Source organism: Anarhichas minor, unplaced genomic scaffold, assembly GCF_050575085.1.
Source record: "Anarhichas minor isolate MPS153535 unplaced genomic scaffold, ASM5057508v1 ptg000002l, whole genome shotgun sequence".
Taxonomy (NCBI): Eukaryota; Metazoa; Chordata; class Actinopteri; order Perciformes; family Anarhichadidae; genus Anarhichas; species Anarhichas minor.
The window spans coordinates 7,133,765-7,150,094 of NW_027466448.1; the positions used below are offsets into that span (position 1 = coordinate 7,133,765).

The following is a 16,330-nucleotide window of genomic DNA, read 5'->3' on the forward strand; positions in this document are numbered from 1 at the left end:
CTATCTGACTGCAAACAACTGGATTAGGAATAAAAACACAAAGATAAAAGCAAAGCCCAGACACAGGACTTGTTCTTCTGAATCCCACAGGTGCAGGTGTGTGTGTGTATGTATGTGTGTGTGTGTGTGTGTGTGTAACCAGACAAACTGAGATCCTATTCTCCGTCCACAGGTGTCCCTATCAGGTGTCTATTTGAGACTCTGCTCTTCCGTCATCACATCAGCTCTCCTCCCAACGAGTGACGGACACGTAATTGGCGGTGAACAATGTTTTTCTAGTCACACACAGCCGTGCTTTTTTCTCAACTAAACCAGACCTTTTTACATCTGTTTTGCCAACATCAGCTACTTGGAAGCCTTTCTTCAGCTCAGTAGCAATTAATCAAAAGTTTTCTCCTTTGGGTCTATTGCTGCGAGAGCCCGAAAAGAAGTTTGACATTTTAGGACATTAATCCATCTTCATGTGTTTATTTACATTTTTTTAAGTCCTTTTTTTATGCGAACTTGGTTTTGGGTTAGAGCTTAGCGTTACTGTATATTTTAAAGATAAGAGTTAAGTGAAGCCATGCAGTTTTACTAGTTACAGTTTGGCGCGTTGCGTTAACGGAAGGCTTCCGTAGAGTATAAACCCGTGTGTGTGTTTTCTCACCATCGTCCCTTCATGATGTGCTGGTAGATTAATCCATCCCGGAGGATGTCTTTGTGGAAGAGTTGGTAGGAGAAGAACACCAGCAGCGTGGTCACGGCTTCAAATAGGATGCTATAGGTGATGTCACTGCACAGAAAATACACATGCAAGTAGGGTTAAAGCAAATAAATCATCATCTCATACATCACAACTTCAAAAGATATAAATAAATGTAGAAGTAGATGGTGTTTAGATGACTATTCTTCCATTGACGCTTGTTTCCTAAACTCAACTGTCCTCTGCCTCCTGACACATAATCCCGTACACACTTTCAATCAAGTGATCGGACTTTAAAGACATGTGTCAATGGTTTTACTTCCACAGTCTTTGTTAAATACATCTCTCACTGAAAGTTATCACTTGACTGTGCCTGTGGACAGATGAACAGTTAAAGGGCTTTAATAAATATTGCCATTATTGCTTCATCTTGACTATTTTGGTCTATTACAAATTCTACAAAGACCAAGTTGACGACTTGAAAATAGCTCGTTTTATCCGATCAAACTAATAAAAAATTGATTACGATATAAATATTTTTTTTTGTTTGCTGACCAATCGATTAATGGCCAAATTGTTATTGTTTCAGTAGAACAACTATACAGCTAAACACAGGCTGTGAATGCAAAATGTCTTTAATATTAACTACATATTAACTTCATCTTTACCAATTAATTAGCCATCTCTGTCAAGGTTTAAATAATCTTATAAAATTAGAAAAAAAGTTGAATTAATAAAAATATCATTCAGGTGTTTTAGGTTACTGAATATCTCACAAAATAGATTCTGGTATACAAATAAGACAATTCATACAGAAATTAAGTCTCAACAATAGGCTTAAATCAATGGCTTGATTTAAATGTAAGACACCTAATATTTATTCAGACATCAGAGAAACGGTAACGATGTCACAGTATGTGTGGAAAAACAAAAAGTAACTGTGATTTAATACGCATCGACCGCATACCTGGAGATGTGTTCTAAAAAGCTGCTGACATCTATCTTTCTTGTGAAACGAAGCCACAAAAAAGTGAAGCAGTCTGTTTGGGATTTGGGGGAAACGGAGATTCGCATCCTAATCCCAGAAGCACGTACGGAGGGAAATGTGGCCGACAGCCACAAAGTGGTGGAGGGGAGGAAAAACAAGGCCGAAGTCTTGGAAGCTTGGAACAATGAATAATGCTTCACACAGGAGCCAGGGGTTTGATGTCCAGAGACAACAGAGAAGAGAAGGGAGAACGTAGACGGCTTGACAGAGAGAGGAGGATCAAGAATGACACGATACAGACAAGGAGGGAGAGAAGAAGATGCTGCGTCAAGGAAACACCGGTCGTGAGTTGTGTCTCTGTGAACTTGTTTTGACACTGCGGAGGAGGATTTAGTCCACAGAGACGTGCGTACTGTATCTCTGTCTCTCTGTGACAGACTGAGTGGCAGGCGGGAGATAATTCCGGCACTGATGAGTAAACACGCTGAAATATTCCCTCATTAAAGCAGAGTGTGTTAGCGTGCACGCCGCCCACGGGGAGTAAAGGATGATACCATTTTTTTTTTTTTCCAATCATTATGTTCCCTCCTCTCCCACTCATTGGCAAACGCTCCTAATCAAACTTTAATTTCAAGCCTTTTTTCTTCTTCCGAAACAACAAACACATCCTTAGTCACATCCCCTCCTTTTTGTTTTTTTGGTATTTCGTCCCTTTACTCATCCAGTTGCCAGCTCGGCAACTGGGGAAGTGAAACACACGGACATCCGAGCCGAACCCTTGATCCGTAATGGATTTCAGCTTCTCTTGGTTAGTGAACCGAGCAGCGAATGAGCCGAGTGGAGCACGCAAAGAGAGCGTTACAAACCTTTTCACAAACTGTTTTTCATTAACTGCTCAATGACTAACATCCGACACACATTAACGACCGACAAAACAAGGAATAAAAACAAGGAAGTCAAGAGATGGGGCTGGCAAAGGTCACCAGCACTCTGTGTTTTCATGTGAATGTTAAGCTGATAATGTGACGTCAAACAAGGGATCTTGAACAATTTGCACCATGACATTAAAAAACAATCACTGTGTGGGGTGTAAAATGTCACTTTACAGTGTTGTATCCCAATCTGCCTTACATGTGGGACTGTTTTAGTGTATGTAAGACACACATTCTCTCACACACCAGGGAGATACTTACAGCAGGGGCACTTCTACGATCAGGTGGATCAGGTTGGACAACAGCTCCTCCAGGAGGTCCTCGCTGCCGGTTCCTACACGATAGAGAGTTATTATATGCGACATATATACGGTTGATCATAAGTCTCTCTACACTCGGCTCCTTCCTGCTCTAGATCCCCCCTCTCCATCCTTCCCATCATCCATATTTCATGCTCGCTGTACAGAGGAATGGCATTGAGGGAAGTTAGTTAATTGGGATTGCAGGGTTTCTGCCGGGTTCACCAAGTTAAACGTAATACTTTAATACCTCAGACATTTTCAATACCAGATATAATGCAATTTAAGGCCTGTTTCACGATCACACCATGTAAAACCAGGAGAGACAGCGAATTATTAATTATTAAATCATAGTTTCAGTATTTCCCAGCTGTATAAAGCAATTATTCTTAATGATATAATTAATCAAATTAACGCGACCCGGACACGGAGAAGAGGCAAAGAATGAATGGATGGTTTAAACAAATGAATGTGATTCATTTATGTTAATGCTATTACTAAAGTTCATACTTTCCCATTATGGGATGATGAGCTTCCTAGTTGCAGTGGCTTGCTACAGGTCTGATGGTGCTGATTAAACCTTCCCCCCCCAAAAAAAGGATTGAACAGCTTCAACTCGCAACAACTCCACTTATCTTCACGTTACCACTTTCAACAAGCTGCAATTAGCTCTGTCATTCAGCAGGCAAATCACAGAACGATATGTTTTTTTATAACAATCGACCGAAACAGCAGATCCAACTCTGTAACGTCTGTAGGCGTGTTTCTGTTTGTCAGATATGAAATGTCACAGTTCGTGTTTGCGAGTGAATACCGGGAGCAGGAACAACAAACATGATGAATATGAACGAGTAGTATTTTCATTTTTCTCTGCAAGTGAGCATTAAATGTTATTGTGTTTATCGAGGTTGTCGAGCGGCCACACATTTGCAGAGTGTTTGTCTGGAGACTTACCTCAGACAGGGCTCGTGTTTTAGGCCGAAAAAAAAGAAATGACCTGCAGTCAGTGGACGCAGATTCAGACTTTAATTAACAGAGTCTCTCAGAGACAGCTGATCCAGGTCAGGAGCTAAGGGTATTCAATATGTGCTCAATTACAAAAGCCAATTTCCTTTCTCTCTTAAGGTATGATGGGAAGTGTTTGACCCTTGTGGCTGGATTCTAATAACTCACATCTTAGGAGCCGACTGGGAGCCAAACACTTTCAACAATGTCGCTCGACCGATGGATTTAAAAAAACATCTCTAAACTGACTTATAGAACCGTAATGTTTGTCTCAGACAATCAAGCGGCAAGTCCCTCCACATGTCGAGAGGTTTGCGACGATGATTTATTCATGCAATCTGTGGCCCCGCTCCTTCCTTTCCCACTTCAATCCGTGACGGGTGAGGCTCACCTCCACAGGAGCCCGGCGCCCTCTCCTGGTAGGAGAACTGTAGGCGCAGCTCCTCCTCACTCATCTCCCTGATGAACACCTTGAGCAGGCAGCGGATCATGAACAGTGCATTGTGGGCCTGCCAGATAAACAGCTGACTGTGGAAGGGAAAAAAAATGAATGAAGCGTCAGGTTATCACATTGTAATCGTCAAATAATGACCCTCCCCCCGAACTTCACCGAAGCTTTTGACTTACTGTACTTAATATGCATCTTCCTGTGTACTATTAAAAACGGTGATGATGAACAGTTTTCTCTAAACTGCATTACAACAACCAAGAAAACTAAGAGAATAGCGACGCCCTCCCCCTCGATACTAAACAACTTAACTACGTCTTCACTCATGAAATGGGGACAACGTTGGTGAGAAACAAATGAGGAGGAAAACAAGAAATGATTGGAACCATCCAGAGCAAGCCAAGATGTTTCACAACCACGAAACACCAACACGGGCGTGTCTAATCAGTTCCACAAATTGACAATTTCCACATGCCAATTTTTGTTAGAATCCAAAAACGTTGGTTTGTTTGTGGGGAAAATAGACGCGAGCGGAAGGGGAGCGATAGCTACAACCTCTAACGATGTGCGATAGACAATGAAGAGTTTCCCACCCGAAGCTTTTTGGGTCATCTCTGTGGATATGGAAGCTTGGCAGCGAGTGCAGAACAATGCCACATGTGTTGGTGGTTATACCTCAGCAGTGTTCTCGTGGGAAACCACTTCCCCCGACTGCCTGTGAGCAAACAATAACCGGCCTGCACTCTCTCCCGCACAGCGAACTCTGACGTGCACGGCGTTCATCGTTACTGACGCACTCGTCTGAATTCTCTCCTCCGAGGTTCCCATACTCACTCTTGGCATTCTGTGGAGATTTTCAGCTCTTTGGTTCTGCAGAGGAAAATTCGAACCAGAGCGCCAAAGTTCCCCGACCTGGGATTGTTTTCAACTTGAAAAAAAAAAAAGGAGAACTTAGCAGCAGCATTGACATGAGAATCCAGAAACTTCCCAATCTGATAGTTTGGCATGCAAACAATAAGACGATTTAAACAACAAGAAGTTGATATTTATGGTTATCAACCTACTGAAGCTCTTGGCGAGGGGGATGACAGCCTCTTCCAGTAACTTGGAGTCTCCGCTGGTTTAAAGGAAGAACAAAACACAAGAGCGTTAGAAAGAAGAGGAGACGATGCCTAAAAGATATGCAAAAGAAATCATCTGCCCTCTGTTAGCCAAACACTAATCACATTCAAATAGTTTGCATCTGCTTTTACATAAATAAAAAAAAGACTCAAGTTTACAGACTTCTTCACTTTTTGTGTACATATATGTTTAGTGCTTCAGTGAATGCAGTATGTTTCAGGGCACCACTATGCTGACATAACAGTTACTCAAGCCATTAATTCAAAGATAAATCGATCATAAAGAATAATAGCTAGTTGCAGCACTCACTTAAACCACTCTCATAGTCCTGGTTTTTTGTGTTGGCAGTGCAGATACTGTATGTCGACTTTGTCTCTTTATTGCTTGTATTTGTGTTAAAATAAATAAGATAAATCTTTCATCATACGGGGAAAGCATGGTGCAATAATGAGTGGGATAAGTACACGAGTGCATGTGCTCTGTTATCAGTCAAGTCCGGTTGCAAGAACGAATGCTGCGTCTTTCTTACAAAGGAACTAAACGTCGACCTATTCTCAGCCCAGCAGGACAATAACCCTGTGGAATCATTGCTCTGCAAACATCCTGTCCACAGTTTAATGTTTGATCCTGGTTGAGAGTCTTAACTCTCTCAGTGGAAAGCACACTAGACCTCTTGAGCAGATACTTAAGGGGGAATTTGCAAAAAGAACTGAGACGTTTTCAAGAAGCTGCTAGTAGAGTCGTTAATAGTTTGATGTCCTCTACATTTTTAAATACACCACCAGCTGTGAGACTGTGATGAAAACACTTCCAGGAGAAGACTGTATTGATCAGTTTTACATTCAATTTGTTTTCCCTCCTTGCTTTCTCGAGGAATCGCTGACACAAGCTTTGCTTACTAGCTTTCTCCTGAGCACTTAACTGCATTTTATTCATCACCATTGTGCAAAAAAAGCAAGCGAGCGGGCCTCATCTTAGTAATTATTTCTCTATTAATATACTCGCTGTATAACGATAAAGAGACGGAGAAACGTGCATGTAAAGCTGCAAGCAGCAAATGTTTGGTGCTCCAACTTTATAAATTGTGAAACTAATATTTATTGAATCTTGCAACATTCTGGGACACACGTCTAACAGAACCTTTCCGTGTGTGTGTGTGTGTGTGTGTGTGTGTGTGTACCTGCTGGTGGGACTGATGAAGGTGAAGGAGATGAGCTGGTTCCAGAAAGGATCGTTCTCCGATATGGATTCTGTGCCCACCAGGGTCTTGAGGCTGGTATTATCGGACAGGTCACTGACATGGCTGGTGTTCGCTCCCATCTCTCTCTCTCTCTCTCTCTCTCTCTCTCTCTCTACTGGCTCCACTCAGCCAGACTCACCACTCTTCACTGCTTTTTCACCAGGCATATGCCAAATCCTGGGAAAAGAGGAAACTCTTTAATCATTAATGCCATAACAGAAAATGAATAACCACTACTACAAACAAACTAGGTTTGCATACCTGCCACCACTGGAAAGGATAACGTGGTTCTGTAATCTCCCTATCCTTGTATTTCTAATAAACATTTTGATTTGAGTTATTCTATGTCCAATGCATTAACTTAAAACAGAGGCCACGTTGACTACAGGATAACACAAAGGAACCAGGATGTTTGTTTTGATTTCTTGAAATGGCACACCTTTAGCACACAGGGGTCAAAGGGAGCTGGAGTACACTGTAAAAAACCACAGAGAATAATAATAATAAAAGAGTGAATACCTCTTTTAGTTGTAATGGTAATAAAAGGTTCAAATCTGAGCTAAAGGGATACAGATGCCACTGAAAGCAAGATATTTTTCTCATGTTTTTTGTCATTGGCTAACAGACTATTGTGACTGGTCAGATCTGGACTGTGCTGTCTCGTGGGTCTCTAGCTGCTAATGTGACTGATCTTGCATCTGCTGAGTTAACCAACTTGCATGACGTTAGCTAGCTCATCCGGTTTCAGGTGCAACATATGATAGCCTCGGTTATTCTGACCGTAAACACGGTGCACTGAATGTCATGCATTAGCATTAAATCATAGCGAGGTACATTACTGATTCACGAGCGTGTCCAGGTTAATACGTCACTGTGTCTGGAGAGCAGCTAACATTAAGGTTCACAGCTTGTTTGCTATCAGCTGACCGCTTACCTGTCATGAATGCTTCTCGCAGTTTCTGTGTCTCTCGATTTCCAGGACCGTTAAAACGCGACCGGTTTCTACACTAAAGAATATGTTTATCCTAATATTATTTCTTAAGTGTAATTTCCTAAACGCACACCCTTGAAACTGAGGGTAATTTGAGAATATTAAGTTTACTCTACATACTCCTTTCGTCCATGTTTTCCACGTCGCCAACCCCTTGCGTAATGACGACATGTGGTTGTTGACTGCGTCTGAGCAGAGCCGTGTAAAGAGAGAGTCGCGTCGGAACGTTTGATTGTCACGTATCAGAATCACAAACCCAGACCCGTTTATTTGCCAAAGTACGTTGCAGATACAAGGAATTTGACATGGTGGATTGGTGCATAACATTAAACAATCAATCAACACAGTGCAAAAAATAGAAAGATATACACATTTACAATAAAATATAGTGCACAAACAAACAGATAACAGTACTATAAACAGGTATAATGTGAGTGTAATGTGAAAGTGTCAAGTGTATTTAAATATAGAAATATAGAAGGGATGTGCAGGGGAGTGTACTGGTAGGAAATTGTCCCGGGTGCCCTCGGGTAGGGATAGGTATCTGCACGATTTTATTACTACAAGGAAAAACCCTTATCAGTGCTCTGTTCTTTTTCATTACTAAATAATTGCTTTTAAAAAACACATATAGAATTTTTAAAACAAATAAATTCAGAACAGAATTAGAAGGTATTTATAATTTAGATATAGCTAAATATTGTTTCCACAGGAACCACAGTAATGTTTACAACAGCAAAGTCACTATGTAAAGGCATAAATATCTCACTGGAAACATTCATATTCATATTAATTTGAATCAGTCGTGACTCTCATTAAACGGCTCTGCTTTTGGTACGTGTTGCTTTGAGTTGACGTCTATAGTCGACGCAATGTGAGCCTGCAGTACGTCCTCCATACCACTAGGGGGTCTCCTCGTCTGCTCTATCCGCACGTGTGTTGTTTGAGTTTGGATTCTACACGAGTTCCTGCGCGAGATTCGTGTCGGAATACAACATGTCGGCGTTCAAGAGAAAACGTGGAAGACAGACTCAGGCTGATAGAAAGGCAAAGAAAGCGAAATTGATAGCCGATGGAGGCGAAGCACCGGTGGAAGCCGACCAGGAGAAGAACAATGAAGTTACGATTCCAGCACCGGTTTCGTCGGTAAGTGCTCCTGCTTGTTATTAGCCACTAGGTTGTTAGCTAGTTAGCTAACGTGCCCAGTCGGGGATCACACTCCTAAAACAAGGCAAAGCGAAGATTTAAATGCTCAGTATTTCCTGGTTGTTATTAACAATGAAGAGTATATCTGAACGAACTGGGAAATGGTCTAAAATCCACAATAATAAGCGTGTTTTTCTTTGTTTTTCTTTAACAGGGTAGATGGACAAACAAGGAAAGAGTTCTCATTTTCTCCTCAAGAGGCATCAACTTTAGAACAAGACACTTGATGCAAGACCTGCGGACCCTGATGCCTCATGCAAAAGCAGGTCAGTGCCTTGTGTCAACCATAAACAGTATTATTTCACCCGTAAAACATGTGCTGACATTGCTACTTGTGTTGAGCAGAGATATACGTTGTGTTAATTATACTCTCTTGAAAACGTTTCTTTCTTTTGTCTGTTAGATACAAAAATGGACAGAAAGGACAAGTTGTTTATTGTTAATGAGGTGAGTGTTTTAATTAAAAATGTGAACATTATGTATAATCTCATGCGTGCACCCTCACTAAAGATCTGTATTGTTCCCAGGTGTGTGAAATCAAAAACTGCAACAAATGCCTCTTTTTTGAAGCCAAGAAAAAGCAGGACCTCTACATGTGGTGAGAGTTTGATCTTTGTTACTCCCTCTAAACATTTAAATGTCCTTTTTTGTAATTGGTGTTATAGAATGCATCAGAAGTAAACTCAACAATATAATTTCCTTACAGGATTGCCAACAGCCCTCATGGACCGTCTGCAAAGTTTCTGGTTCAAAACAGTGAGTTGCTTCCGTCCCACAGTTGTGAAGCGCAGTAGACGACATCTGTCATGTTCCACGGTGACAAACGGGTCTATGTGTTTGTCTCTCTCCACAGTTCACACACTGGCTGAACTCAAGATGACAGGAAACTGCCTCAAAGGATCCAGACCGCTGCTCTCGTTTGATCCTGTGAGTAGTACTGGTCCGAAGCTATTCTGTCAATAATATAGTTTTATCAGGAGGATTGTGTTAGTGACTGATTGGGCAGCTGTGTGACACAAAGACCTGTAATTCAATCCACACACCAGATGATTTCAATGATCACTGTTTGGATGAATTTATCTATAAAAATACTGTCTACTCTTGGTACATCATTTCCCATCATAGATCTGAGTAATTAGTGATCTGCCTTGACAAGCTGTCTAAAATATGCATTTATGTATGTCGACAGCTGGTAGATCTGTAAAGGTAAGAACTTGTCAGAACATTAACATGAGTTTTCTCCTCTTGTTTGATTTTTCTTCTGCAGAAATTTGACACGGAGCCCCACTTTGCTTTACTGAAGGAGCTCTTCACTCAGGTGTGTATACAGAATGCATCCATTAATCCTGAAAGTCTGTGTTGGGTTTAAGTTGACTTGATGTAATAATCATTGTTTAGATGCAGCAGTGAATCTTGAAAGCTGAGGTTTCACATCTATATTTTTAAATAGAAGGAAGTACTCAATACGTCTTATTGTTGCAGACATTTTCCACCCCACGCTACCACCCGAAGAGTCAGCCTTTCGTGGACCACGTCTTCACATTCGCCATCGCAGACAACAGGATATGGTTTAGAAACTACCAGGTAACTATTCTATAATTCTTCAGTCATCCAGGCTTACATTGTAAATATTTAATTGTTCTTCTGTTGTGGGGTCAGTGTTCAGATATTTTTATTCAGCAAAAAACTTCTGTGCCACATTCAGATCATGGAGGAGGACGCCGCTCTAGTGGAGGTCGGACCTCGCTTTGTTCTCAACCTCATCAAGATCTTTCAGGGAAGCTTCGGAGGGCCCACGCTCTTCGAGAACCAGGACTTCCTGTCTCCCAACATGGTAAAAATGACGGTTTATATTGTCAGCATGTGAGGTGTCTGATTCCTTACCATGCTACATCATACGTTATCTTATTATGTCACCTTCCTCGCACACCCTCAGCACCGGCGACAGATCCGACTGGCGGCAGCAGCCAGAGTGCGTGAGAAGCAGATGGTGAAGGAGATGCAGAAAATGAAGAAGAATGAAGCGAAGGAGGACGTGACCAAAGACGTTACAGCCGACGTCTTCCAAACACCAACTGACGAGACGCACGTTCACATCCAGATGGACGCACCCGAACCGAAAGTAGCAAAGAAGAACAAACACAAGGCTTTCAAAAGACAAAGGATGGCACGCAGGTAACTGGATGGACTGTCGTGCCGAGTGAATGGCTTACTGCGGCCATGATTCAATGTTGTCTCAAGCAAATGTGGTAATGCAACAGTGCGGTCCAATATTATGAGCTTTGTTAGGTTAAAAGAAAAGACTTGAGACTGTACAACACGTTTAATTATCACGTGACAGAATTCGAGAACATTTTAAAGATGCATGTGTTGTGTTCAATGTCTGTCATAGTTTGTGGATTCACACAATATGTTTTATGCTCCCTCCCTCAGAAAGACTGTACCATTTGTAACTACGATACTGCAAAGAAATATTTTCCCATCCTTTTTGATAAACAGAAATATTCCATCAATGTAAAAAAAAATAACTTGTTTATTGATTTTGAGTGACCGCAATTGTTTTCAATGTCATGAAAATAAAACAATTTGAACTTCTTCTGCGTCATCTGATGTATACTTCCAACAAATGCTTGTCAAAGGTGTCGGCATACACATTAAACGTGAAGGACAGTTATGGCAATGCTTGTGCATAGAAGTCAAAGGCCTGTGGAGTGCAGACCTACTGTACAGAAACAGGGAAACAACTGTCTTAAATATTTTATGGGCCGTCGACCAGCTCACTGCATGTCAGGGGACAAAAGGCAGAAGAAGCTCCAGAAACAAATCTGTACAGACTGTGGCCTCAACTGGACTACAAACCATGTGGGTTCAAGAAATTACAGGCAATGTTTTCTGACTCAAAACACCTGGAACTCCATGGATGCACAATAATACAATATATACAGTGACTTTACATACAATCATTTTCCATTTCTGTCTGACTATGTACTTTCTATGATAATGGTCTAACAAGACCAAGTAGGTGACATTATCATTCCACAAATCCAGTGCAATGCTCCACTCAAAATGGCAAATGATGAACCTGGTTATTTTGTTGAAACAATGCAACCTTCCCCACTATTCATTATGCCTGTAACGTCCAGCATTTATTACCTGTCTGCACCGCAGACTTTTCCCACTCATTCAAAGCAAATGGTCCCCCCTGAAGTTCATTCAACAGACTATAGTCACTCCTCCTCCACCTCCTCATCAGGACAACAGAAGTATTCCACAAAGCAGATCTGTCCGTCGTCGTTTCTGATCAGGTACTGCAGAGACAGGAAGCCCCTGCTGTCTGTCCTCACAGAGACTTTACAGGACAAAGCCAGGGCTTTGGTGGACGGCTTCAGGAGGGACATCTTGTACCTGTGACAGTTAACGGAGAGGCCAGCACACAACATGGAGCATTAATAAAAGTCATTACGGGCAGATACAGAGACAAGAATCTTCCTCAGGGTGTGATGTAAAAAAACTAAAGCTGCAGAATTTCTCTTTTTCATAGGGGGCAACATGAGGCAACTATGGATTTATTTCTCTGTGCTAACCTGTTGGTTTGGGTCTTGTCGCATCGGAACAGCTCCATCATGTCAGAGTCTTTGGGATAGTCATAATGGGCATTTCCAGAGTTCCCAAACGTAGACAATCTGGAGAGCAGAACAAATCCCAGAAGAATAAGTATAATACAAGATTATAGATTTGACAGTTGAATTAATGAAAAGAGGATACATGTATTGTAAACATAGTTGTTTGGAATTTTAGCGATATAAAAACTAACCAAAAGTCCAGTTAACAACTTTAGAACGAGTAGTGATGCTTGAAACAGCAGTTTCAGGTTTTGACAACGCACCTAAAGTATGGCTGGCTGGGGGACATGGTGATCTGTAGCACCTCACTGGTCATGTCCAGCTCAGAGAAGGCTTCCTTCAGACTCTCTGACTGCAGGATCACCTTTAAAAAAAGAGCCAGAGGTACATGAGTCCTAATCAATTGCAGACACTGTCATATGCAGTATATTTCCTCGTGGGTTTGATTAATAAGCAATCATTGAAATCAACAGAAAAGGTGTATTGTATTGTTTGCATTTGTCAAACTATGCAGTAGTATATATAAACAGTATAATAATTACATGAAATAGTGTCAGTTCACCTTGTTTGTCACATTGGTGCTGCAGAACTCAAAGTCAACTGGCTCCTCTGGTTCTTGCGTGTTGATCTTGCACACAGTCACTACCCCACCCTCCTCCAGGAACAGCGTGAGGGGGTAACCGTACCCCCTGTAGCACATCCGCAAGGCTGTTGACACTCCTTCAACATCGCACAAGGGAGATAATGAAAATGTTCAGTCATATCTGAGATGGATAATAATCTAAATACGGCAGACACAATCCTATTTAAACTGTGTTTAGACAGGATTGTATCTGTTTTGTTTATTTATTGCTTCCTTTATCTGTACCAGGTACTGCGGTTCCTCCAAAGATATTAAGGCAGTCCAGCAGAACTGTGAGGTTGACCTGGAAACCCACCGAATCTTCCCGTATGGTGAACTCTTGGAAGATCTCCGCCTGGATGAAAAAGAAGACATCTGTTATTCCAGACTCTCTGCGCATGCTCAATGAAAGAGGATAAGGGCGATTATGTATGCACATAAAACACACCTGGATGAAGGCATTGGCTTGCAGACATTTGGAGTCCTCCACAGTGACCTTTAGGCCGTTGGGTGTGGCGCTGAAGATGGCGTGGTCTTTGAATGTGATGGCTTTCAGTAAATTGGACAGATTGCGAGCATTGTCCAAACTGGCCACTAAAACGTATTGTTCATCATCGGCTTGCGACTGCGTTGACAGAGGCATTGTGGCACTGAAACGAAGACACACAGAACTGATAAGACTGCACAAAAACTATAAAATAGCTTAGTTATCAAGTTAAATCTCGTTAATGTCGTTAACAGAGAGGTTTCTTTTATTGCAACCTTGATACTATGATCATTTAAAACCAAGAACAAACGCTTAGCCGAAAAAGGTCAGGTAACTGTACCATAGATGCACAAAGCTGTCATTTTACTGTCTGTTATTTACCTTTTTTAAGCTAGGCTAACGTTATATGACAGCCTATCACATGTAGTTAGTGAAGAGTTAAAAACAACGATAATTTAAGTGTCATGTATTAAGTGCCATGTAATTGAACTCGCATCCCCGGTAAATAAACTTTAAAATGTTTGTGATAATGCGTCACTTACTTACAAAGTTGTATTTCAGAATCTCATGTGCCTGTGTTTTGAAGAAAGGCGCCTCTGACAGCTTCCGCTTCTCTCTTCTTCGACGGAAGTAGGGTTTGCGCATGTGCAGATATTCTTCTACGGAAATAGGTTCTGCGCATGTGCAGATACATTCCAGAGACTTCGTAGCAGAGACCAAAACACGGAAGAATTGTCCTCTCTACAGCGGCAGTACGTGACACCAGTTGTGTCTTGTGATCCAAAGAGGTGAGATTATAACTAATTTAAACGTTGTTGAGACTGCAAGCTATTTATAATTATTCATACCTGTTCCGTTCACCGCGCGATGACAGGAAGTTAGCGTTAGCTTAGCTAAACATGACTGGTGACATCACTGATCACTAACGAGGCCAACAAAGGTTAATGAGACACAACATGTCTCAAGAAGAACCTCAAAAGGTTCACGACTCACATTGCAAAGCAGAGCAGAGAACACAGCCTTCCGTCTGCTGTTTGTGACGAAATATTAGCTAATTAAGCACCAGTTTAATTGACAGGTTGCTCGTGACAAACCTCAATGAGATGAAATGTTTTAGATGCTCATGCTTTTTTGTACACCCCACTGTTGAGCACAAACTGTTCAATTCTAATCCATTTATTCTCAATAACAAATGGCCACCTCACAGGGATAACCATATTGAAAGTTCAGTCACGTCTTGAATGAAATCTATATATAAATTGACCCTCTAAATATATGAGCATAAAAAGTTTGTGACCACTGAGATAAAGTCCCATTATTAATATTTTTTTGACATCTTGTGTGTTCTTTCTCTGCTTCAGGTTCTTCATTTTGTGCAGCCTGTCTCAGCTGCAGTCATGGTGTGCATCCCCTGTATTGTGATTCCGGTCCTGTTGTGGGTCTACAAGAGGTTCCTGGAGCCTTTCCTCTATCCTTTCATTTCACCGATTATCAATAGATTCTGGACCAAAAAAGCAGTCCAGGAGACTGCGGCTAGTGACCAAAAAGTTAGCGAAAAGAGTAATGGCACTTACACAGTAAGTTCATTGAAAAGTGATGATGTTATTGAGTTATTGATAACAACAGCATTTTGAAAGACATTTTCCTTCTCCTGTGTTTCAGCCTGAAAGCAACGGTGAGGCCACTGCCAATGGATCCACTATAGCAGCCGATAAGAAGACAGATTGACTGCTCTAAATGATTATAACGCATCTAAAACAGTGTAAATATTCTATTATTTTAATATAGAGAAACTATGAATTAACTTATAATACCTCTATGAATGGAGGGGTTTTTAATAGCCTTCCATGTTATCGTATCTTGTCATTTGTATAACAGTATCTTTAAGAAATTAGTTATTGTTGATATATGCATTTACTGTGTTGATTATAGACTCTCGACAGAATAGTTTTTCTATGTCAAAATTGCAATTTAATGAATGAATAAAAGACAACGTTCAAATAGAAAAAGATGCTCATGTTTTGCTCCATACTTTCTCTAGCTTACTTCATGTTGTGAGTCATCAAGGGATCGATTTTGATAACAGCGTGACCATACAAGGGTCACAAATTTAAGAGAGTGTTCCAAACACAAAACATATTGTGCACTCTGTGCACAATTATTAGGCAAGTTGTATTTTTGAGGATTCATTTTATTATTGAACAACTACAGTGCTCTCGGTCAATCCAAAATGTTAATAAACCTCAAACCTGAATATTTAAGAAAGTAAAAGTGAGGTTTTGGATTTCTTAGGAGAATATCTATGTGTGCACAATTATTGGGCAACTTTTTTCAGCCCTAAATACTCACCAAGCCACTGAAATCGGTTTTTAGCACAGATATATTTTTTTTGATTTAACTGGGATTAACCAGTAATTCAAATGATTACATTGTCCTAATCAAAATGTAACATGCATGTTATTTTTAAATGTAGTTGCATGAAGAGGTGGCCTCTGTAAATGCAAGTGTCCCTGTCACCACTAGAGAGCATCATGGTATTATAACCTATATACACCCTATGATTATAACTAATGACAGTAAGCTGGCATCTGTGAGACTTTATAATCAATCTACAATCACAGATTCACTACAGTAGTGTGGAATAAACAGGGAGATGTGGTAGTCAACATAATATATATATAT

The 16,330-nt window shown here is 40.9% G+C and overlaps 4 protein-coding genes across 5 annotated transcripts in view; 2 read left to right on the plus strand and 2 right to left on the minus strand.

Annotated features, from left to right (window-relative positions):
- dym (dymeclin) overlaps positions 1 to 7,852 on the minus strand; it is a 45,951-nt gene extending 38,099 nt beyond the window's left edge. The window contains exons 1-7 of the mRNA XM_076087486.1: positions 7,654 to 7,852; positions 6,660 to 6,896; positions 5,422 to 5,474; positions 5,192 to 5,285; positions 4,301 to 4,437; positions 2,867 to 2,939; positions 650 to 775 (exon numbers count right to left, since the gene is read on the minus strand). Of these exons, the coding sequence (XP_075943601.1) occupies positions 650 to 775; positions 2,867 to 2,939; positions 4,301 to 4,437; positions 5,192 to 5,285; positions 5,422 to 5,474; positions 6,660 to 6,799 (623 nt within the window). The 5' untranslated portion in view covers positions 6,800 to 6,896; positions 7,654 to 7,852. The remainder of the gene's footprint in view (positions 1 to 649; positions 776 to 2,866; positions 2,940 to 4,300; positions 4,438 to 5,191; positions 5,286 to 5,421; positions 5,475 to 6,659; positions 6,897 to 7,653) is intronic.
- An 817-nt stretch (positions 7,853 to 8,669) lies between these two features.
- Positions 8,670 to 11,511, plus strand: bxdc2 (brix domain containing 2). Its single transcript, XM_076087496.1, has 10 exons — positions 8,670 to 8,856; positions 9,071 to 9,182; positions 9,320 to 9,363; positions 9,444 to 9,514; positions 9,623 to 9,672; positions 9,770 to 9,843; positions 10,184 to 10,234; positions 10,399 to 10,500; positions 10,622 to 10,750; positions 10,853 to 11,511. Exons 1-10 carry the CDS (start codon positions 8,707 to 8,709, stop codon positions 11,093 to 11,095), a joined length of 1,026 nt encoding a protein of 341 aa, XP_075943611.1. The 5' UTR covers positions 8,670 to 8,706; the 3' UTR covers positions 11,096 to 11,511.
- Positions 11,225 to 14,303, minus strand: rad1 (RAD1 homolog (S. pombe)). 2 transcript variants are annotated; one of them, XM_076087519.1, is made up of 7 exons: positions 14,195 to 14,303; positions 13,610 to 13,811; positions 13,408 to 13,516; positions 13,102 to 13,259; positions 12,803 to 12,903; positions 12,501 to 12,599; positions 11,225 to 12,321 (listed from the first exon to the last, which is right to left on the minus strand). In XM_076087519.1, exons 2-7 carry the CDS (start codon positions 13,802 to 13,804, stop codon positions 12,144 to 12,146), a joined length of 840 nt encoding a protein of 279 aa, XP_075943634.1. In that variant the 5' UTR covers positions 13,805 to 13,811; positions 14,195 to 14,303; the 3' UTR covers positions 11,225 to 12,143. The 2 variants fall into 2 exon arrangements, with proteins under 2 accessions (XP_075943634.1, XP_075943625.1); XM_076087510.1 differs by having other exon boundaries at positions 14,191 to 14,288.
- Position 14,304: 1 nt separating this feature from the next.
- On the plus strand, positions 14,305 to 15,657 carry c21h18orf32 (chromosome 21 C18orf32 homolog). Its single transcript, XM_076087531.1, has 3 exons — positions 14,305 to 14,436; positions 15,010 to 15,225; positions 15,311 to 15,657. The coding sequence occupies exons 2-3, from the start codon at positions 15,046 to 15,048 to the stop codon at positions 15,374 to 15,376; spliced, it is 246 nt and encodes an 81-aa protein (XP_075943646.1). The 5' UTR covers positions 14,305 to 14,436; positions 15,010 to 15,045; the 3' UTR covers positions 15,377 to 15,657.
- Positions 15,658 to 16,330: the final 673 nt, after the last annotated feature.

Bases quoted from the DNA above. Each gene is read 5' to 3' on its own strand.
- bxdc2 (XM_076087496.1), top strand. From the start codon at position 8,707: ATGTCGGCGTTCAAGAGAAAACGTGGAAGACAGACTCAGGCTGATAGA. The intron at 9,844-10,183 runs GTGAGTAGTACT...TTTCTTCTGCAG, and splicing joins CGCTGCTCTCGTTTGATCCT to AAATTTGACACGGAGCCCCA. The intron at 10,751-10,852 runs GTAAAAATGACG...GCACACCCTCAG, and splicing joins ACTTCCTGTCTCCCAACATG to CACCGGCGACAGATCCGACT.
- rad1 (XM_076087519.1), bottom strand. From the start codon at position 13,804: ATGCCTCTGTCAACGCAGTCGCAAGCCGATGATGAACAATACGTTTTA. The intron at 13,260-13,407 runs GTACAGATAAAG...GCGATGTTGAAG, and splicing joins TGGAGGAACCGCAGTACCTG to GAGTGTCAACAGCCTTGCGG. The intron at 12,600-12,802 runs GTGCGTTGTCAA...TCTGCTCTCCAG, and splicing joins CCCAGCCAGCCATACTTTAG to ATTGTCTACGTTTGGGAACT.
- c21h18orf32 (XM_076087531.1), top strand. From the start codon at position 15,046: ATGGTGTGCATCCCCTGTATTGTGATTCCGGTCCTGTTGTGGGTCTAC. The intron at 15,226-15,310 runs GTAAGTTCATTG...CCTGTGTTTCAG, and splicing joins AGAGTAATGGCACTTACACA to CCTGAAAGCAACGGTGAGGC.